Source organism: Neopsephotus bourkii, unplaced genomic scaffold, assembly GCF_033783945.1.
Source record: "Neopsephotus bourkii isolate Nb327-2 ecotype Australia unplaced genomic scaffold, CSIRO-AGI_Nbou_v1 NB_1530, whole genome shotgun sequence".
Classification (NCBI taxonomy): Eukaryota; Metazoa; Chordata; class Aves; order Psittaciformes; family Psittacidae; genus Neopsephotus; species Neopsephotus bourkii.
Genome location: NW_026902006.1, coordinates 392,670 through 415,317, shown reverse-complemented (window position 1 = coordinate 415,317; position 22,648 = coordinate 392,670). Strand labels below are relative to the sequence as shown.

The 22,648-nt window shown below is 40.3% G+C and overlaps 1 protein-coding gene across 2 annotated transcripts in view; it reads left to right on the top strand.

Moving 5' to 3' along the window:
• GRIN3A (glutamate ionotropic receptor NMDA type subunit 3A) overlaps window positions 1-22,432 on the top strand; it is a 73,991-nt gene extending 51,559 nt beyond the window's left edge. Inside the window, exons 4-9 of one of the 2 annotated variants that reach the window (XM_061370282.1) lie at window positions 4,029-4,132; window positions 5,595-5,710; window positions 8,000-8,151; window positions 19,771-19,935; window positions 20,668-20,741; window positions 21,977-22,432. In XM_061370282.1, the coding sequence (XP_061226266.1) occupies window positions 4,029-4,132; window positions 5,595-5,710; window positions 8,000-8,151; window positions 19,771-19,935; window positions 20,668-20,741; window positions 21,977-22,313 (948 nt within the window). In that variant the 3' untranslated portion in view covers window positions 22,314-22,432. Of the gene's footprint in view, window positions 1-4,028; window positions 4,175-5,594; window positions 5,711-7,999; window positions 8,152-19,770; window positions 19,936-20,667; window positions 20,742-21,976 lie in introns of both variants that reach the window. The other variant, XM_061370281.1, reaches the window with a different exon arrangement.
• Window positions 22,433-22,648: the final 216 nt, after the last annotated feature.

Sequence of the window (22,648 nt, the reverse complement as noted above, 5' to 3'; positions counted from 1 at the left end):
ATACTGACCCAGATCCAAATGGGAGGTCACCATGTGTCTCACAACTTCTTGGGCAGTAGCTTTCTTGCAGTAGGCTGGGGAGATAGTTCTAAAAATTTGGGATGCACCTGAGTAGTATGACCATTTATGGCATACAACAGTGCTTAAGGTCTGAAACTGAGTTTAGTAATATAAAATCTGTGATATCCAGTATTCGAGCTGCAGAAATTTTATTGTTAACTGCCAGAAACTTCAACGTTTTGGGGAAAGCCACTAACCAGCAACACTAAATAGCTTTTTAATCCCTGAAAAACACTGTTTTTTTACTACTTCATTTGTATATTCATGTACACAGTTACATTGCCCATGCCGTTGGCATTCACCTGTTTCTCCCACTCAGCAGCTCAGCCAACATAGTCTGCAGTTCACTGTGGTGGCCTTGCTAACTAACATTCGAAGGGCTGGTTAGTCAGTAAACACTAACAAGTCCCACATGTGGCAGCAATGCTTAGCTCCCATGCAGTGCATGGAGAGGCTGCTTGGAAGTACCAAGCCTGTACTACTGGCTGAGGAGCAGTTACTCCTATAGCAGTGACCCTTTTAAAAACAAGTGATTTCCTTTGCTCCCAGTTCTTCAGAAGGGAGGTCTGACAGCTAAAGAGATGAATAAAGAGGAATGTATCATCTGTACCCATAACTTTCTTTACATCTGGTTCAAGGAATTGTCAAGCTGTTTTCCCTGAAAGGCTCTCTAGGTCAAAACAAATGCTGTTTCGATTTGTTACAGCTGTAGATGTCTGATTTAGGAGGGACCTTGTAAGGTTATCTAAGCTGAGTACCAAGAAAACTCGTGTCTGGGGATGGAACTGCAGGTATTGCATTAATTTATTTTTAATTATACTTGAATCACTAGGAAATCTCCGGCTTCTCTATGGATGCAGAAAGTACAAATGGTCCTATTGTCCATCCATCACCACCTTTGTGATGGTTATTCACCTTCACACTGACTGAGCTTTGAATGAAAAAACACAGGACTATACACTGAACTGTAGTATCCACATACTAGTAAATTTTGAGAACTGTTCCTTCTCAGTAAGACAGCTTTCATGTTTGCTGGTTTTGATAAGAAAGTAACTGTCTCCCCCAAATCACCAGTTAATTAAAAAAAAAAAATCTTGATTCTTAAAATTGTGACTCTTCAAAAGCTAATTTTTCAGAGTTCAGGATTTCTCTGAAGCCCTAAATATTAGGATGTTGTTGCTAGTTTAAAGAGAACTGAAAGACTGACTCTTTCAATATAGGACCCTTAAAATTCAAGAAACATGAAACAGACAATGAGAAACAGAAAAGATAAAGAAAGAGATAAGGCAAGACTCACAGGAAGACTACATTTACCTATCCTGTCGGGACAGAGATATTTATGGTTTCCATCTTTTCATAGACTCTTCCGAGGAGAGGACTACAAAAAGAAAGGAGCAGTGACAACTGATGAGCCTTGTTTCCATCATGAGGTTTTTATCTTCTGTGATGCTTAGCAGTCTTAGTAGATTAGCAGCAAAGACATTGCAGGTAGTCCATTATTTGCTTTTGGCATCATTTTGCATTGTTAATCCACTATTCATGTAGCTGCAAGCAAGCCTTTTCCTCATGTGGATAGGCAGCAGTGACAAAAAAACTGGAAGTCCCAAAAGACACAGAGGATTAAAACACTATTAAGTTTTATCCTTCATACAAGGAGTAAGGGTCATCAAATACAGTGTTGCAGACACATAATTATGCTTAAGAAAGCATAGATTATCAGAAGCAAGTAGAGCATAAGATGCAGGGGATCACTACAACTTCCTTACATAGACTTTCCAAGACTTCCCACCACACATATGGTGTTGCTTGCAACAGGATATTAAGCCAGATGGAATTTTAATCTAATACGTATTCCAATATTGTCACCATTTGAGGTGAAATTTGACAAAGTGACCAACACAAATCAAAGCATGGACAGTCCTCAGTAAAGCATTTGGAACAGAAAATTGCATGAAGGTGCAGTTTGCTTTCTCTTTTGTTCTAGTCTTTCTCACAGAGGCTTAAATATTTAGCTAGATGTAGACACTGGTGACATTCTGAGTGAGGGATACTTCCCAGTGAAGTCAGGATCACCAGCTGTACTTGACATCATTAGGTGGGCCACAAATATCACAACCAACACCTAAGCTGGATTGGAAGGTGGCACTGTGGTTCACTTTTGAGACTCAGGGGTTTTCAGTTTCTTCACTGAAACTTCAAAGAAGTAAAACCTAAAAAATAGTGCTGACTGTGGTGACAAGCTTCTTGGGGCATTGAGTGTATGGAACCCACTCTAAACTTACTCTTCAAGCAGGTCATCTTCAATGTCTCAAGGGTAGACCTAGATTTGGGTTGACAGCATTGTGCTGGAAGTCTCCATAATGTATTGTCACAGCACAGCTCTCTGCTATTTATGCCTTCTGGCACTTGAATATTGCTTCCACACTTGCAGGCAGGAACATTTCCCTCTGCGCCCACAGTCCTTCTGGCACAGCAAGCACTATGGCCAGTGCCAGATGGAGGCACACTGTGCATTGCTTGTTCTGTGGTCATCAAGTCCAGAACACCTCTGAAAACATAGCAGGACTTCCTCTGTGCCACCAGTCTTGTTCCTGGGTTGCAACACTGGGACCCAATCAGCAGAGCACGATATGGAAAGTACCTGCCCATTTTAAGGTAAAAATTAGCAGAAAGGCATTATATTAATATCTTCCAAGACACTGAAATACCATCCAAAAGACCTTTTTCCATTCCTTTTCAGACTGAACCAGATGACTATGCATTTACATTCAACCTTTGTTAGTCTTAACTACACTTTTTCATCCGTGGCGTCATTGAAGAGAACAGTAGGAAATGTCTTTTGTACAGCTTTGTGTTGCCCTATACTGTTTTCTGTAGATAATAATGAAGAGAGCCAGATGGACCAGCAGAACACCTCTTTGTGTGGTCTTTGCAAAGCAGAGCATGGTCTTGGTGAATCATCTTTGCAAGCTTCTGTGAAGACCGTGAGCTTCCTGGGAAGCAAATAGAGCATGGCTACTTCAGCCTTAGTTTTATTTGGCTTTTTGTGCTCTGAAAGTTCCACATTTTAGAGGCTGGTACATTGCTGGAGGCTTTCCAATTAGTATGATCTTGGCAACACTCAGCCATCTCAGCCAAGTGCTTGGCATAGTAGAGGACACTGCCTGACACCTCAACTGCAATGTGAGAATTTCCCCATGAGTCACTAAACACTCCAAAGACAAGCAGGGTACTTCAGAAACAGAAACTTTTGAAACTTCTGTGAACATCCAAACTACTGGGGGGTTTAATACAGCAGGTGAAGCCAGTTGTGAGAAGGAAAGGACACAGAAGTGCAAAAATTGCCTTACAGCTTTGGCTGTGGTGAGAGGTACTGAGGTGAACTTCTTGCTCCCAGTGGAGACATTTTGGTGTCCACAACACTTTAGTCTTGAGATTCTCTGTGAAGAATGGCAGTAAAGACAGCAGCAGTCAGTGGTAGGTTGTCTAGGCTTCTAGAAGGGAAATGGTTGTGCTATCCTTTCTGCAGAAGATTCTTTAATCTCATTCTTAAGGTATCAATAAAAGACATCCTGCTAAAGCAAATCCAGACTGAGGGTTGTTCACTGGTTACTCTGGGCACCAGAAAGTGGGTACTAGGTAGCGTAGAGGCTTCTCATAACACTTCCTCAAACACTAATTTATTTAAACACAAGCCAACTAAAAACCTGGATTTGGGGGTTCAGGGTGTCTCAAGGGGAATGATTTTTACATTTAAAGAAAATCTTGATATTACACAAACAGGTTAATCAGCCACCTGGTAAGTATTTTCAAACTTTCTCTGTAATCAGGAAAACTGATGGCAGAAAAACATCAGAGGCAGGTCTGTGAAGGCTGAGAATTTCTGACAAACTGTTCACATAGCAGACCAAAATACCAGATGTGAAGGAGGCAAATGGCTCTGCTAATCTGTAATTTCATCTCCTCAGCTCCACCACCCATCCCAAGGGTTTCGGTTTGGAACCGTGCGAGAAAGCAGCGCAGAAGACTATGTGAGGCAAAGCTTCCCAGAGATGCATGAGTACATGAGACGGTACAATGTCCCTGCAACCCCAGATGGAGTGGCATATCTAAAGTGAGCCTCTGCATAAAACAGTAGATCTGGTCCCTTGACCAGAATGCATGGAAGTGAGATGGTGATGGGTTTCCCACTTTCAGTATCACTTACCCCACAAAACAGTCATTGAAGGGAGTGTGGCAGGTGAAAAGGAAAGCATGTAATTACCTGGAGGGAGTGATACTTGGAAAGCAAGCTAGCGTAGCACCAGCTGGAGTGTTCCCAGGGGAAAAGTGCTTCACAGTAACTGCTAGGGTGTGATCAAGCATGGGCAACGTATAAATCCTGGCATGTTTCTGTGCTTGGGAGCCCTTCAACAGGCAGAGAGAAACATTCAGCAAAAAAAGAGTCCAAGCAAAAGCTGAAGCTGCAAATGAGGTTCCCCAGCATCTTCAGCATGCTGGGAGGAGAGATGGTTCTTGGAGAGAAACCTTAAAGCATGTATCATTAAAATGACTAAAAGAAATATTAGACTGATTTAAAAGTAATAAACACCAAGTCTTCTTGCTTTAGGGACTCATGGTATCGCTGTGTTTCAGAGACATTTGTGCCTAACAATCTGGGGTCACACAACTGATTTACTCTACCAGGAAACAGGAGGGGTGATAATAAGCCTGAAATAATTCATTCATTTTACACATAGAAGTTGCATAACAGATGGCTTGAGAATTTTCCACCAGAAGTTGTTTCCTGTTTATGTATTTTTCCCAGACCCATCTTCATGATAATTAAGATACATGGAAGTTTCTCTGACTTAAACTGGAATCTGTCCATCAAAATCAATGAAGTAAAGTAACTTCGTATCAGGAGAACACCTGGACCTGTGAGGTGAAAAGAGTGGAGAGTTCAGTCCCTGGATCGATGAAAATAGGCACTGGAACTGTTCTTTTATATCACCATTTATGCAAGCGTACTATTCATAAATGATTGTGTTATTCACGAACACAGAGAAAAGCTGATCTAGGTGAAGAGGATTAATCTACCTCATATTCAAGGAGAAAGGAGGAGAAACACCTTTGAATGGGTTATTCTCCTGCATTTTTGCTTAATGATTATAACTTTAACATCACAAAGAAACAAAGTCAGCGCTAGTATTTTAGAAATCTTTTTATCTTTTCCAATAAAACCTTATGCTACCTTTCAATTGAGTCAAAAGTCTTAACATAATGTAGTATTTGCCACCTTTCAGATCAATAGGATTTCACGGGAGCAAAATAAGTCCCATGCCCAGTTCGCACAGACTTTGTATTTCACGCATAGTTTCATTCTTCAAAATACAAATCAGTTCTGCATTTTAAATGCAGGAGTGCAAATAGCAGTCCCTGGTCTCTGTTTTCATTCAGTAATCTTCCAGAGAACTACATAGAGAAATGTTCAGCAACTATCACTGAGTCTGACTGTGAAGTGATTCTGTTTCTGACTTTGATGTTGAATACAGGCATGATCCAGAGAAACTCGATGCCTTCATCATGGATAAAGCACTTTTAGATTATGAAGTATCAATAGATGCTGACTGCAAGCTTCTAACTGTGGGAAAGCCGTTTGCCATTGAAGGTAATAGTGACTTTTATAATGCAGTACTCTATTTCTCATGTGTTGCATTTCCTTTATTGTGATTTGGTATTGTCAATGAAACTATGCAGGTAAAATTGTGGACCCCTGGAAGATTATGGTAAAATTTTCAGGGATTAAGCAGAAAGAAGATTTCGCCCTTTTCTTGAGGTTTTTATGCCTTCAGACCACTTTTACCATCTGTTGCTGTGCTCTATATAGCAATTACTTAAAGTGCTGAGACAGTCCATCTCTAAACAAGTAGGCTCACTTTAAATACACATTCAAAACTCGATGAAATATGTTCAAAATGCTGTTCTACAGCTTTTTTTTTCTCATTTGAAGCAGAAAAATACTATTCTTTTAAAGGTCAGCTTAAAAATCCTGCTGAATCTGTAGCTAATTGAAGCTAAAGAAGGGAGCCTACCTGGCTGTGTAGCCTGCTGCAGCCCTGGTGTATTAACGAAGAACAGGTCAGAAGGCAGCCTGGAGGTTTATGTGAAGCTGCTTCCAGCTCGAGTGAGCATTGGTAGCTATGAGACTTTAGGCATCACTTTTGTGATAGATGGCTAATGAAAATGATTGAAGCGCCCTCTTTCCTCCCCTCCAAGGGCAATCATTCTGGCCCCTCCTATTGCACATTAAAACAACCTCTTTCAGAAATGTTCAAACCTGATTGAGGAAGGCAATATGCTAAATGAAGGCCAGAGGAAGCAGAGCATTTTAATCATTTCAGCTACAAGTCACCAGCAGTAGGCATTTTGTAGAACGCTTCTTTTTGATATATCTCATCAGTGTCTCCCATCTGAATTCACACCAGGGACCTGAAAGCAATCCATTTCCTTCTGTTCTTTTTGTTACTGGGGAAGATAGATGCACAAAGAGCTGTTGCAGCTGTAGAAGGATTTCTGTGTGCTCAGCTACATGTTTCATTATGTGCGTGAAACCTGATAAATCATCCATTTCAGAAAGGTCAAATTTACTGAAGTAAGCCATCAGCTTCCACAACTTTGAATCGAGTAAAGCAGATTTCAATACAGAAAAATACAAATAAGCCACAAACTACATGTTTTTACATAACCAGACTGTATATCACCCAATTACAAAACACATATGCTGCAAATAATGGTATTCATGAGACCTAGCTATGCCTTCTCTGAAGCCATTCCTTCAATGTCAGCAACTACATTCAGGTGGAAATACAGGCACAATGCACACAAGTAAGCAGCAAGGGAGACTTGCATTGCAGGTACACATATCACCACATCATTCTGCATCATTGAAAAGCAAACCACTGTGCTGGCAAGTTTACCATTCATGTACATTTGGGGAGGTGGGGGTGGTGTTAATTTTCTTCCTGTGTTGTTTTACTTTTTGATTTGTGGGGGGTTGGTTTGGGGTTTTTTTAAAGGATACAGTCCAAAATTCTGAATTCTGAATTGAAAAAAATCCACAGTGGACTAGAAAGTGCTCTTTACAGGCAGTTGGCAGGACATCGCTGTATGCAACTGCATGTCTTGTAGGTACGAACTGTATTTGTTTTTCTAAAATCAAAACCCAGATTCTGCAAATTTCAGGACCATAGAGTTACTGAATCCAGTTTCATTTACGCTAGGTCCTTTACCAGCACTTTAATGTGATAAAAGACAACTCAGCGGCTAAGAACTGTATTTATTACTATCTGAAGGTCCATGTCACTGCCAGAACAGAATTGCACAAATGGAAAGGATATCCCTTGGACCTTAAATTACTGTGTAACAGCAATACAGACTGCTGCCATATACATTTACATGCACAAAACTTGTCATCAGAAAATACATAGGAAGAAAATGTTACAGTTGACACCACAGTCACATCCATTGCTCTAACAACGTAAAGGGATCACAGAGTGGTTTACTTAGCATTAAGACCCTTTTACATTGCTTAATCAAGATAAAAAAGAAGAACCCATGGTGAGGGCATGCAAAAGGCTGTGTTTCTAGAGATAACACAGGTTTTTTCATCTATCTGTAACTCCATCTTAAGCTTTGAGCCTCCAAATTTACATACTACTTGTTTGGACTTAATAGTTTTGAATGAGTATGTCTTGTTTGTATTAGGTTAGTTTATTTTGCACAGCAAAAAGTCTTATCATTCTCAGTCCACAGTAAGCCAGCATCCAGGTTTCAACTGGCTTGCTGAAACAGAATGCCAGCTTGTTCTGCCACACTGGTAGTTGACAACTGAAATGAACATACTTTAGGAAAAAGCAGACAACTAAAAGAGAAATGATTGTGTTGCTTTTCCTTCTAGGATATGGTATTGGTCTTCCCCCCAATTCTCCACTCACCTCAAACATCTCTGACCTGATAAGTCAGTACAAGTCCCATGGTTTCATGGATGTTCTGCACGACAAATGGTACAAGGTTGTTCCATGTGGGAAAAGAAGCTTCGCTGTCACGGAGGTAAGTGATAAGCTTGGGTCACATAAATAAGGATTTGTTCAAGTTGATGATTATTTCCCCTCATTTACAGTGTGCAGTAGACATACACACACAACAGAGAAGGGATGCAGCTGAAGTAAAGCATTAAGCTTCAAAAGCAATAGATGCTATGCCCAGCAGCATTCAGATCAGAGCACAAGAAAAATATCAGCAAGACTGTGCTGCTAAGTTAGGCACACAGTGCATGCATGAGAGAGCCCTTCTGGAGACAAATAGGGCATGTAAAATATTATTAACAGAACTCATCTGGCACACCGCTTAACAGATATATCTGATTCCACTCAATTATGTGCGGCATCTACAGGATGTGTAGAGCAATAGCTAAATATCAGGAGCAATAGCTAAAATCGCTAACAGGGAGACCAAAAGCAAGAGCGAAAGAAGCAGAAGGAGTTAGAATTTAATACATCCCAAATTTCTAATATAACCCTGATCGCTTCCTAACACAGATGGCAGCTACATGTACCAAAGATAGGACCAACCTAGAAACAGTCCACTAAGATATCATGCCAAGAACAGAAAAGACTCACATCTATGTAGATCTGCCCGAAATGGAAGTAAATCTCTGTGGATTTACATCGTGGTATCAAATCAGAGGAAATATGCCAGCTCATGGCAGCTGAAGATGTAGGCCATTATTTATGAGAGGAAGACTCCTCTTACCAGAATAGCAAGTTTTTGTCAAGTCTCTTAGATTGTCAAGGAAATAAAAGTACTGAGGAATTAAAAGATACAGCAATGCATGAAGCTTAGAGCATACACGTTTACCTTAAGGTCTTCCAAAAGACATTGCTTATGTATTCTTACTGGTACAAAACATGTAGCTAGAAATATGGTATCTCCTCAGAGCATTCAGCCAAATACCAAACCAATCCCACATGTTCCCTGAGAAAGTGGTAGCATGGCCATGCTCCTCTAAAGAGAAGCCCATTTGCTAAGGCTTTGATTGCGACTTTTCAATAGTCACTTGAGAATCTTGACTGCAAATCTCCAACTGTGGACTAAATCACTAGAAAACTAGCATATTTTAGAGAAAAGACAAAGAAAATCTGCATTTGACTTTTTCAATACATAGATCGTTGGGATATTTCTGCATCTCACTACATTTTTTGCATTCTCATTAAGATTGTGTCAATATTAAATGTATTTTAACATCAGACATTCATAGAAAAAAAATCCGTTGATTTTTATTCAACTTGCAATTTTTAATATTCTGTGATTAATTCAGCAGAAGGAAGCACATTTTTAAAAAAGTGTGCATTCACTGTTATTTCTGATTATCTCATCTGAAGATTATATTATCATCTAACAAGACATGTATTTGGGGAATTTTCTGTTTAATGTAGCTGACATACGTGATTCTGACAAGCACTTCATTCAATGACCTCTTGTTACTCTACATTTTAATACAACCTTTTGAATGAAACCTCAGTAAAATAGTAATGGTATTAATTACAGTTGTCTTAAAATGTAAAACTTTTATACCAGAGACAAATTTATCTGCTTGATAATTCCTCAGTGATGGAGAGGGGAGCTTCCTCTGATCCTGAGAATCTTACTTCAGTAGCTGTATCCAGGGCTGTATTCTGTGTATCCCTAGAGAAATAGCTAAGACACAGAATCAATTCTAAACATATATTTATTAAACATAAAACTAATTTTTTAGTTTTTCCCCCATAATATATATTCCCCCATAATATATAATATATATATATAATAATATATATTTGCTTCTTTAAGCCCACGAGACAATGCACTGCCTTGCAGGAAGAAAATATTAGAAATCCAATAATGCAGCTATATATAAATTAAGAATAAGTACACATATATGGGGAGTGCATGCTCGAAAAATTACTAATAGAGGTGTATTATCAAAAAAAGTTTGATGACCACTATTCTAAGCCTTAGGATCTCAAGACTGTCTCTAGAACAGGAACTTTTTTCTGCCACAACAAATACAGTAGTAGAGTAAATAAGACCTGGCTAACCAAACTACAGAGGGCATATTATAAAACCAGCTAGATTTGTCTTTTGTGCAGAAAAGCAAAATGAACAAAGATAGAACAAACACTGAATTCAAACCAGAGAGAAAATCTCATAGGCAGCATGTCAATTTTAAAGTTATTCTTCCGAAAGCCTTTTTCAATTTAAAAATATGAGGGAAGACGATACAATTTTCCTGCATTTTTATAGCAGCCTTCCAATACCGTAAGGAGCCTACAAGAAATCTGGAGAGGGACTTTTTACAAGGGCAGGTAATGACAGGACAATGGGGAATGGCTTTAAGCTGACAGAGGGGAGATTTAGATTAGATGTTAGGAAGAAACTCATCACTGTGAGTGTGGTGAGACCCTGGTACAGGTTGCCCAGAGAAGCTGAGGCTGCCCCATCACTGGCAGTGTTCAGCCCCAGGCTGGACGGGGCTTTAAGCAACCTGGTCTAGTGGAAGGTGTCCCTCCCTGTGTCAGGAGGGACAGAAGTAGATGGTCTTTAAGGTCTCTTCCAACCCAAATCATTCTGTTATTCTGTGATTTTCTTTAATTCCTTTATGTTCAGGGAAGCAATACTGGGAGTCACTAGTTTCCAGGTAAGCCTTAGACTTCCCTGTGCTCATGGCATAAAAAACCCAACATGGTTTATGTACTCAAACCTTCCCCGAGGCTTGCCAATAAAGGCAGAGGAGATGGGGAAAAAAGCTGCTGCAGTCTTACAAGAAATCACCGATTTTGTCACATGAATAATCCCATGCAATTCCATTTTTCTTACTTTTGAACAGGTTTTAAGCATGGGGTTTTAAGGGACGTTTTAAGATGCTGTGCTTCAAAGTAATTCAGCCTTTTGAGTTGTAACCTCCATATGATGATCGGAAAGTAAGGCAGGTCTAGCTGTTCTGGGGCTGGGTATCTGACTGTAGTCCTTATTTGATTTTCCATTGTGCTAACCCAAACATGCATAACTGAGTTTCTCTTCAGAGGCCAAGATCTAACAAGCTGGTTCAGATGACTGACTTGACTCTAAAAAGTCACTCAAATACTTTGTCTTTGAACAAATCCTCATACACTCAAAAGCTTTATGTAAGCAGAGTAAGGAGAAACAGAAAATTGTAAGTCTGTGCCATTCTGGGGAAAGCTCTGCTAAGTCCAGACCTTCATTTTTCTGAATTCTTCTGTGACCTCTCCCATGAGTGTCCCCTCCTTTTCATCCACTCTTCTTAGCCAAGAACTTGCACATTTTAGAGCCTTCAGTTTCATAGGTGGGACAAATCTACTAAACAAAACAGGGCCAAGCAGCAGACCCCTTTCTAAAGCATAGTTTCCCCGTCTTTGCATCAAGATGCATAGGAGCTATCTGTGGTGTTATCTTTGTCAGTTTGTACCCTTTACTCCTGTGCAACCAGAAATCTGTGTTACCTGCAGTCAGTCACAGTAACATTCAACAGATTAGCTGAAGTGTGGATGAGGCTTCACACGGAAGCTGTTAATTCATTTTCAGAAAAAGTCTCAGCTTCTATGTGGGTACTCATTCACACGTATTACATACCAAAGATAGCTTTTTGATAGCTGGGCTAAGGCTTTGTATTTTCTATTGTCTGCCTTTTCAATAAATCCGGTCTGTGACACACTGCACCTGTTGACCAAGAATAGTGACCCCAAAATGGGAATATACTTAGGTGAAATACTGATCAGTATAGCCTTTAAATGGGTAAAATATCCATCTTCCCTTTTTGTCATTATTTCTTTAGGCCACACCTGATTCTTATCCACCTGCCACTCCTGCCCACCAAGGTTGATTTTTCTTTGGATTTGTTTTGAGATTCATCTTCCTACCCATCACTTTTTCTAATCTTACGCTAGAAAGTTATTGCCTGTGGTAGAACGCACTGCTAGCTCTTTCCACTTCTATCTACTCATTCTAAATTGCATTTGAAAACAGAGTTGGCTCAGAAAGGCATGATTCATACTGGGGCTGGAAAATTTGCAGCGACTCCTCAAGCTGAGAAACCAAATAAAGATGTGTTTGAAAGTGCAGAGGTCACAGTATCACAGTATGTTAGAGATTGGAAGGGACCTCAAAAGATCATCTAGTCCAATCCCCCTGCCGGAGCAGGAACACCTAGATAAGGTTACACAGGAACGTGTCCAGGCGGGTTTTCAATGTCTCCAGAGAAGGAGACTCCACAACCTCCCTGGGCAGCCTGTTCCAGTGTTCAGTAGGGCTTATCTCCACTGTTCGTATGAACCTCTTCAGCAAACCCACCTGCACAAGGCATATTACTCTGGCCAGCACCCATTCATGGATGATGCAGCTAACTCAAACTTGGGACAAATTGCTTCAGTGGATTGCATCTTATGCTCTCCACCAGAAGTAATCTTTGGTCACGGTGGCTCTTCATGCTGGTTGCTGGTCACTAGCAATATCACTCGAGTACTCTTGATTCAAAATTATCATATTCTAGTCTCTAAGGATTTTCTTTGCTGTAAATTTACTAAGTCCCTACTTAGGCCAGAGCATAGTGCAGGAGGCTAGTGGAGCTGGCAGAGTTAGATCTGCGCGTATTACGTATGGACATAATCAGTGTCATTCATTTTCAACTTGCACATAACACACTTAGACCTTCCTCTACCCTGCTGTTGTTCTCATTAATGCCACTAGCCCCAGCCAGGCTCCTAGGACTTTACAGCTCGTTAGCTCCCCCCTAGCTCAGGAGAGACATCTAATTCTTTCTTTCTGTGGCGTTTTAGGGAACCAAAATATAGTTAATTGGCAGCTTTGCAACTTTCTGCTCATGGTAGCAGAACAGCTTTGGCACAAAGCCACTATGAAAGCAGGCAGGGTGGATGGCCTGACCAGGCAAATTGTCCGTCGATTAGCAATGGTTTTGAGTATTCAGACCAGGCAGTAATGATCAGGGCAAAGCGTTCAGGAGATGAGCTGGCATATCATGGTTTTTCAAGACAGAGTGAAAGAGAAGAGCCCCTTCTGGACCAGGGAGCAGTCAGGCTTTGCAAAAAGCTGTGTACAGACTTTCATAGCGTTTAAGCTACATTTTTTACAGTGTTACCACGTAAGATGTATGTTCTATTTCACTTGAAAGGCTTTTACATTCTCCATTTGCAAGTGTCACAGGAGAACTGAAGCTCTAGAACTTGGAGACTGATTTGCACACAGACTGTCAGTTCAGTCAGATAACAACCAATACATGGAATAAAAAATATATTGTTACATGACTATACCCCAGCTATTAATATCAATAACTTACTGATACTTCACACAAACAGTATCTAACCTGACATTTATGATAACATACATAAACACACACACAGTGTGACTGTTACTGCAGACCCACTACCATGGGTGGTGACACGGGGGAAGGCATAGTGCCATGCACCTCCAGATGATGCCTGAGGGAGGGGTCCATACTGCTAAGGGTGGAGATCAGTCACTGATGATGGGTTTCTATCTGATCAAGACCAGGCACGCAGCAAAGACGAAGTCCTTTCATCCTCTCTTCCTCTCTCATCAGTGGTGTGATCCACTGATGTTTCTGCGCTAGAGTCTTTGAATGAACTTGTTCAAAACTGACCTTGTGACTGAACAGGTGATCTTTGGCTTTGGCATCACCTGGGATGCACAATTAGACAGTGCCTCATTCATCTTGCCACAGTTTTATCAGTTGTTATCCAGAAAATCATGCTTTTGTGCTCTGAGTTCTGCCTACTCTCTTTAAGGATCAAGAGTTAGTTTCCTTTTTTGTTATATCCATCACCTGACAACCAGTTTTCTAGCCATTACCTTGAAGCTCTGGTATGTACATTTGTCTCTGATGTGCTGTAGGAGTCAAGGGAAGGCCATGTAGACCCCTCCACAAAGGGAACAAACTGCCCGGTGCTCATAAATCAAATCTGCCCATCAGTCACATTTCATGGTGCTTTGTTACGAGTGTGTGAAAAACGAACATGAAGAACAGGATAAAAGATTCTGCTGCCAAGACAATTTACTCAGTCTGACATAGGCTGTCTGGGGAGGAAAGCTGGCCCTTGCTCACTGCCAGGACTGGGAACATTATGAAGAAGAGTATTACAAAATGACAGACGTTGAGTGAAGAGGCAGTGGCATCTGGACTTGCCCTTGGGTAAAAAATACTTTCCATAATGGTCCTGAGGAAAGGAATATATGAGTATTGAGTCTGACAACAGAGTCTGAGGAAGCATGTTTTCAGCCTCCAGGAAATGAGCACCAGATTTAGATTCACTGGTGGAAACTGGAAAAAAAAAAAAAGTTCACTACCTGACAAGACAAAGCTGTTTTTCCCGGTTCACCAGCCTGTGATATCACAGACGGAAACATATTCTCAGTATCTAATTCAGATTATATGTATATATGTATATTGCGTGGAGACCTCATAGCAGCCTTCCAGTATCTGAAGGGGGCCTATAGGGATGCTGGGAACAGACTCTTCATTAGGGACTGTAGTGATAGGACAAGGGGTAATGGGTTAAAACTTAAGCAGGGGAAGTTTAGATTGGATATAAGGAGGAAATTCTTTCCTGTTAGGGTGGTGAGGCACTGGAATAGGTTGTCCAGGGAGGTTGTGAATGCTTCATCCCTGGCAGTGTTCAGGGCCAGGTTGGATGAGGCCTTGGGTAATATGTTTTAGAGCGAGGTGTCCCTGCCCATGGCAGGGGGGTTGGAACTTGATGATCTTAAGGCCCTTTCCAACCCTAACTATTCTATGATTCTATGATTCTGTGATTCTTCTCACTACTAGGGCTCGGAAAATGGATTACTTGAAAGAAAAAGATTTATTACAGAAGGGAGTATTTTTCCAGATCAGTGGAGAAGTCCTCACAACAAGAGGAGAAAGGAACTTGTCTTGCTAATTTGAGAATAAAATAGGATCACAGAATCATAGAATTGTTAGGGCTGGAAGACACCTCTTGGGATCCTCTAGTCCAACCCCCAAAGCCAGTTTGCAATTTACCACACCAAACCCTGTGATGTATTCTCATACTTTAATTTAGAAAGTAAATCTGCACACAAGAGACACATGACAATGTACAGCCTTGGAAATATTCTTTTTTTTTTCCTGGTACTCTGACAGATTTCTTATAAATCTGCCTTGTACTAATTCTTGCTAATTATGGCTGATGCGAGACAGTGATTTGCAGTATTTCAAAATTTGGCACTTGAAACTCTAAAGCCACGGTCACTGGTCCTCACTAAGGATAATCTCCCTAAAGAGATCAAATACATACTATTTCAGTGCTGCTACTTCTTGAAAGCACAGACATCCATAGAACCAATGATAAATAAACAACAGCATCTCTGCAGCTACAAGAAATGCCCCATTCTGTAGAGAGGGACAGGTTTTAATAGTGCTTAGTTACCTAAATACAAGCATCAACATCAGTAGGATTTTGCAGACCTACTGAGATGCCCAGATGAGTTTAGATATCTGCCCTTCATATCCATTTATCCCTAATAAAGCTGAGAATAATTCCTTCTTCACAAAGGTTCTGCAAAATTTAACTTCCTGATCTCAGCAAAGCTTTCTGAAATCCTTGGGAAAATGCTACCAGAAAGGATAGTGTATTACTGTAACTAATACACACATGATACCGCTATTTAGTCTTTGGGTTGAGGAATGTGTACACCAATGCCACTGCTGTTCTGACAACCTGCAAAATATCCACAAAAATTTTTAGAGGCTTCTACTTAGTCGAAGCTGGACCACAGAGGTATTTATTCCCACTTCACCCTCTCAGTAACTTATTCACCCTCTCAGTACAATCAGGGAGAGTAAACTACTTACAGTCTTGTAGTAGGGAATAAAGCAGGAGTTTTTTTCCATTAAATCAAATAATAAAATCACTGAGTGCTGTTTTTTGTCTCTGCTCCCCCCTTCAAAGAGAACACAAATATCAAACTCCCTTCTCTGCATTTCCTTCCTTCTACTGAGGGCTCAAAGAAAAAGCGTATCACTACAGAAGAGACAGCAGGAAGTGTTTGAGTAGCAGTTGCAGATATGGGCTAATAAACTGGAAAAGTCTCTCCAAGCATATATAAAGAAACAGATACCTCCACTTCTTTTCTTGTAATTGTTTGTTTCAGAAACTGACGATTTCCCAATTTGCAAGTGGAAAATAACTTAGAGGCTGTTGCCAGTGTACTGCTCAGCACCGATTAGCTGCAATCATCACAGGATTGTCTATGGTTGTTTATTGCTTTACATGGGCATAATTGAGATTCTTCTCCTAAAATGCAAGGAGCTACCTCCTGAATTTATGATTACAAAGTTAGAACAAAGACCATGTTTTTATCCTAGGTTAATGGAAAATACATGACATTATGGGCTTTTATTTCTAAGAAAAAATAATCATCAGTTGATTTTCTTTTGCCAGCAAAGACATAACACACACACCTCTGACCATTGCCACTTCAGCAGAGGGAAAGCAGTGACACAGAGAATCCAGGTTATTGCTGCTCTTTCCAAATTGGTTCTATATACACATGCACAAACACATACACAAACTACAAAATAAGTTGTAGAGCTTGCTGCTCTGATACTGATCAGCATGAAGCTAAAAAATGAGAGTTGCCTCTATTAGATAGTTTCCTTGAATATTTAACATGTGTGTGTCTACAGGAATTATGAACAGCTGATAAATTGGTTTTCTACAAGGGCATGCAGATGTGTTAATTTTGTGATAAATCATTCCATATACTGTAAAATACACTGTGGTTACTGTTTCTTCCCTACCTAATTTCCCAACTGAATTTAGTCTCAGAAATGTCCATCTACTGTGCAGCCTTTATCTCAAGCTCTTCCAATGCATTCTTCTTTACTGCCAGATGAAATATTATTGATGCTTTGTTTTGGCATTTCCTTTCCTAGGAAAAGATGTCTTGTTTGGGCCAATTTCAAAAGCTATCCATTACAAGTGAAAAATGCATCTGAGATGCCAGTGCTGGAATTTCTTTCACCTTTTTCTAGGGAAGGTAGAAAATTATTCTGCAGAGCTGAGAGGACAATGAGCCAGACTCTCATCAGCACAAATCAGAGCAGTTTTACTCAAGATAAGGGAATTATATTTCATGTAGGATGTCGGCCAGATATTCTCTCTGCAGCAGTACTGGGCTGGCATCAAACACTGACTTCAGGCTGGAGGAGACATCTCACATTTGCAGGAATCCCCACTGCAATTGCCACTGCGTGTCTTTTTTAAATTTTTATTAGTTTGAATAGCTAGCAGTTTATCATAGTCCATTAAAACTATTTCCTATTTTCAGAGCAATATAAATGCTCCCTTCTGTACCTAACACTATCAGATTGGGCCTCCTTACTAATCTCCCATGCCTCTGGGGACTTTCACATTACTTCTCAAGTAGCTAAGCAAAAGGATATTCGCCAGCCGATTCAAAGGTTTCTGCCACTGAGGAAGTTACTGGCAATGCCCACCCTTAGACTGTTATGACACCAAATAGTAGGCTTGGATCATATAAACAAAGCAAACTTACTCCTTTTTAATTGTTATTATTCTATGTCTCATTCAATTTATTTTTGTATTTACTGTTAGCTCTACATCTCTAAGGAAGTTGTTTCATACTTGGCTTTGAATATTCTTTTTGGAAGGCAAGTGATTTGCATTAATGCTTCTTAGAGAATTAGTGAAAGCACATTTAACTGGCATGTTCAGCTAGTACAGGTAGCAGTTTTTTTGCTTCTTACAGAAGTTTACATGTGCTGAATTCAGAGATGGGCCATATTGAAGTCTTGGCTTTAAAGACCTTGGAAAAAGTTCACATGTGGGGCCTCAGTCTGCTTTTATGCTACCTGGACTAAATTTTTGGGCTTCTGTTGCTAATTGACAGAAAGAGGCCAGGTCACACAGACCTCCAGTCAAGCACTTTTTGAGTGGTTTGAAGCGTTATCTCCTGTGATTTTTGTGTTGCCCTCCTATTCCCCTAACTGGAAAGACAAAGTATGGGACAACAGGTTCTTGCCAGTAAGAAATTCCAGTGTTGAGAGGAAAGTTCTGCTTTTAAGTTGGACTGCTGGACTCCTAGAATCAGAAAACCCTTGTGCCAAGACTCGGACTGCCTTCCATCCCAGAATCACTCTAGTGTGTTTTCTCTTTACTTTCCAGGCTGCACTATTTCTTTAGAAATTGCTTTTATATCCCCATTGTATCTTTCAACACCATTGAAGTGTTTATTCACTGGTACAAAAATTCTCCTCCCAAAAATTCTGCTTAGTGCGCTGCCGGGCAACCAGGTTGATTTTGGCAGAGAACCCCTAAAACAAGACTTCATTGCCAGGGCCACATACAAAAGTTCTTACTCTGCTAGACTGCTGAACCCTTGCTCTTGTTAAACATCTGCAATATGCTATCTCCTGTTGTGTTTTAAGTAACAGAAATAAAATATGACAACCAGATGAGCGAAATACTGCTCACAATCATCCAACAAAAGGACAAAAAAGAATTCCCAAGCCTTCAACATCAACAGACTCACCATTAATCAACTATAGTTACAGTCATGAAAAAGCACAATCCCTGCCACCACCCACCCACCAAACTAACAACAAATTGAAGGAACACAGAGGTCAGTAAACCAGGATGATAGCATCCCAGATATCATCTGACATAAAATCTACCCAAGCAATTCTCTGCCTCTTTTTTTTTTCTGACTAGGGGAACAGCGTTCTTTAATGGAAAGGCACAAGTAGAACTTGTATTCTTGGAAATATTTCCCAAGCAGCCTGTGGGCAGTAATTTTTAGCTTGAGATTTTAGCTATTGATACACTTATAATTGACCTATAGAGGCATGAGGATCAAGATACTAAGATTATACGTAACATGTAAACCTGACCTACACATCAGAGTGCAGGTGTTGTAGAGATTGTTGCTGTGTGTGTTTTTTTGGTCTTAAAATACAATTAGTTAATGTGAATAAGAAACTCAATTTAATTAAAAGCTTCCTACTCTACATGAAAAGGGTGATTCAGCAGGACAATGTGGGAGTGTTCCTGTTTTTCACAATTGCAGCTGGGGCTCCTAACACACACAGTTTCAGTCCTGTTGATGTAGCAAATGGAGAGGTGCTGTGTTTGTGCTACTACTTCAAAACACTTTTTTTTTTTCATGACCTTCCATCAGGGGTAAAGCACAAAAAGGGGAATGATCAGTTCCCAGAAAATATGAACAGTTGGTCTTAACTCATGGCTGATGAAGGACTTGCTCTACAGTTTATTGACTGTAGAGCAAGTCAAGCAGTATTTGCTTTTACAAATGCAAAGACACCAAAAATACTGGATTCTTGTATGCGTTCGACACTTAATCTCATTGGGGAAACTGCACAAGATTTCCATGGTCTTTGGCTGATTCTCATTCCCATGAGGTCCTTTGCTCTGACTGAACACTGAGCTTTCTGCAGCACTGAGGAGCTTTGCTGTGAACTGTATCCAGATTATTCTGCAGTATGTGACCACTGTGATAGAGGCCACACCACACTTCCAAATGAGAAAACAGAAGCTAGTAGAATACACTTAACAGCCTACTTTCTTATTTCATTCACAGACGCTCCAGATGGGGATCAAACATTTTTCTGGGCTCTTCGTAATGCTATGCATTGGCCTTGGTTTGTCCATTCTCACTACCATTGGGGAACACATTGTGTACAGACTGGTCTTACCACGAATCAAGAAGAAATCCAAGATGAAATACTGGCTCCATACAAGTCAGGTACATATTCAGAAGTAACCCCATGTGGCTGATTAAGAAAGCTTGAACAAGAACAAGGTATAAAAGGTTGTAAGTGCACAGATGTTTAGCATTTCAAATATGACAGCAGCTTCTGGAATTTGAAGAGAGTTACTTAACAGCAGAATGAGAAGCACAGAGGAAACAGTTCAAATATCCACAACTGCTAAGCCTTTCCATTTGCATATATAACCTTAAAACTCTTTTGGACATCAGAAGCAGCACTGGTGTTGTGCTGAACTGGCTAACCAGAACATTTTATATCACTGTTATGGGTTCCTAAACTTTTGATGCATGCAGGAAGTGCTGGATAACCTCCGTCACTGCTGTAGGGAAAACAATGGAAGAAAACTACTCTAAGTGTTTGCTCTAAGAGGTTAGTTTGAAGCAAAAAGCACAAAAAAGAAGACCTACTGCTTTAAAGCACCACAGTGAAAGAGATCCTTTAGAAAGTAATGGTTTGCCATTCTTCTGAGGAATTTTAACGCCAAAGACTGTTCCGCACTCTGTTTGTCAAACTTTCAGACTGCCCTTCCTTGGGAAACTTGTGGAAAATAAATTTGTGGTAATGACAAAGCACAGAGATTGCTTGTATCCTTGAATGTGCAAAATATCTTATGTTGGCGTCCATCACATAAAGCCCAAATTGTTTAACTATTTACAGAGCTATTCTTATCTTGCTTTTACTAATTTATTTTCTTCTTTTCCCTCTAGAGATTACATCGTGCTCTGAACAGTTCATTTATTGAAGACAAACGCCAGCGGAAGAAAAAAAGAGTAGAAAAGAGGTAGGAAGTTTTGCGTGTTGTGTCTGGATATCTACTTATGGATCTAATACACCCCAAAAGTAACAGAAACAAAAAAAAAAAAATAGAAGTGACAAGGGAAGGAAGTGGAAATTAGTTGTTTCCAACAGAAAGTATTAAATCTAGAAATATTATTCTTCCATGATTTTTCATACAGCTAATAAAAGCACCCCCATCCTATAGTTAGTTTTTTGGAGTAAGTTCACTGCCCTTGTTTTTAGGTAATTAATTACTCCCATAGTAAAGCATAGGCAAATAACTAGGGCCCTGTGACATTCAACCTCAGTTTATAAAATGAAGAAATGAATAATGAATAAAAATGAATAAAATGCTTTCATTTTATAAACTGTCTGTTGAAGAGGTAAAGCAGGAAGGAAAGCCAAGCTCATCTACTACAACAGCAAACTCTGTGCTAACTTCCATTCCAGCTGGGAGGCCAAAGGGTGCTTCTTTAGTCAGAAACATATTCTGGGAGGTGCCATGATTTGGGAAGGCTGCAGAGCAAAGTTCCAAAAAAAAGAGGGAAAAGATTCTTTCAAGTCAAAATATTTTAGAAAGACTTTTCCACAAGAAAATTTGAAGCATTTGAAAAAGGTCCCAAATGGGAATTTCACCCCCAACACACAAACCCCAAATTCTGTAATATTATCTCAGGAATTACCTGTACCTGCAAGGTTTGGTTACACCACATCATCATGTCTGCCCTGCAAAGCACAAGCAGCTACTCAAGACTTCATCTAAATGGTAGACTTTCCCCTTCATCTCTACACTAACTCTAGGAAGCCACTTTCCTCCTCCATGTGAGCAAATGCCCAAGCTAGCACAGGGCACTAACACACAAAGGACTAACGCTGTAATAAATTTTGGATATTGCAACCACAGAAGCTTTCAGAAAGCTTTGGAGCACACACATTTTCCTGCACTAGAGTTGGAAAGATTGCAATTTCATAACTAATAAAAATGTTTTTGGGAAGGATGGTGAAGTCTAGGATTCTGTTCTAGTCTCTGCTAATGGTTAATCACAAAAATCTGGCCATTTACATTCATGATTTGTGCTTCTCAAGAAAAATAATCCGAAGGATGAGGGAATTACTGGTATTTATGTATAATTCGTAACAGTAGCATCGTATTTTTCCAATAAGATGGCTCACAGGGGAGGGCTGCATACACAACAGGGCAGGCTCGGATTTCATATTAACTCTCACATCTCTATTGAGGTCCCATATAGGGAATAGCCAGCATGCTGTGTGGAATACAGCCAATCTGGGCAACAGCCACCGGAAAAAATATATATGCACTGATGAGGGGCAAAATGAGGTGATGGTCCAACAGCACCAAGACATCCCACTGCCACCGGTGAAGAGAGAGACTCCAGCTTCCTTAACAACCAACGGGAAAGCAGAGTCCCTCGGTATTGCTAGGATGTCAGTGGTGGAAGAGCTTACGGAGCTGGAGAAGCAGATCGAAATCATCAAGCAGGAGCTGCAACTCGCTATGGACAGGAAATCAGAGCTGGAAGAGTATCAGAGGACAAATAGGCCTGCAGAACCCTAAGCCAGCATACCTGGGCCCTTTCTCCTTTCTTCCTTTCTCCCCTTCTGTAAAATTTGTAACACACTTTTATAATGCCAGAAAGAGGTGCAACAATAAAGCAGGCAATATGCTCTTCATGAGAGCAGAATCACAGCAGCCCACAGCCACCTTACTGAGTCCTCCTCCTTCCGTAACAAGTTTATCAATCTCCTCCTTCTTCCATAACAACTTTATCATTCTCCTGGCAAATATCAGCCATTCCTGAGGAACTGGAGAAATAAGGAGCCTCCAAACAGTGAGAGTTCCTTGTTCCTCCATTTGACAGTACAGCAAGGTTTCAATTTTTTTTTAGCCCT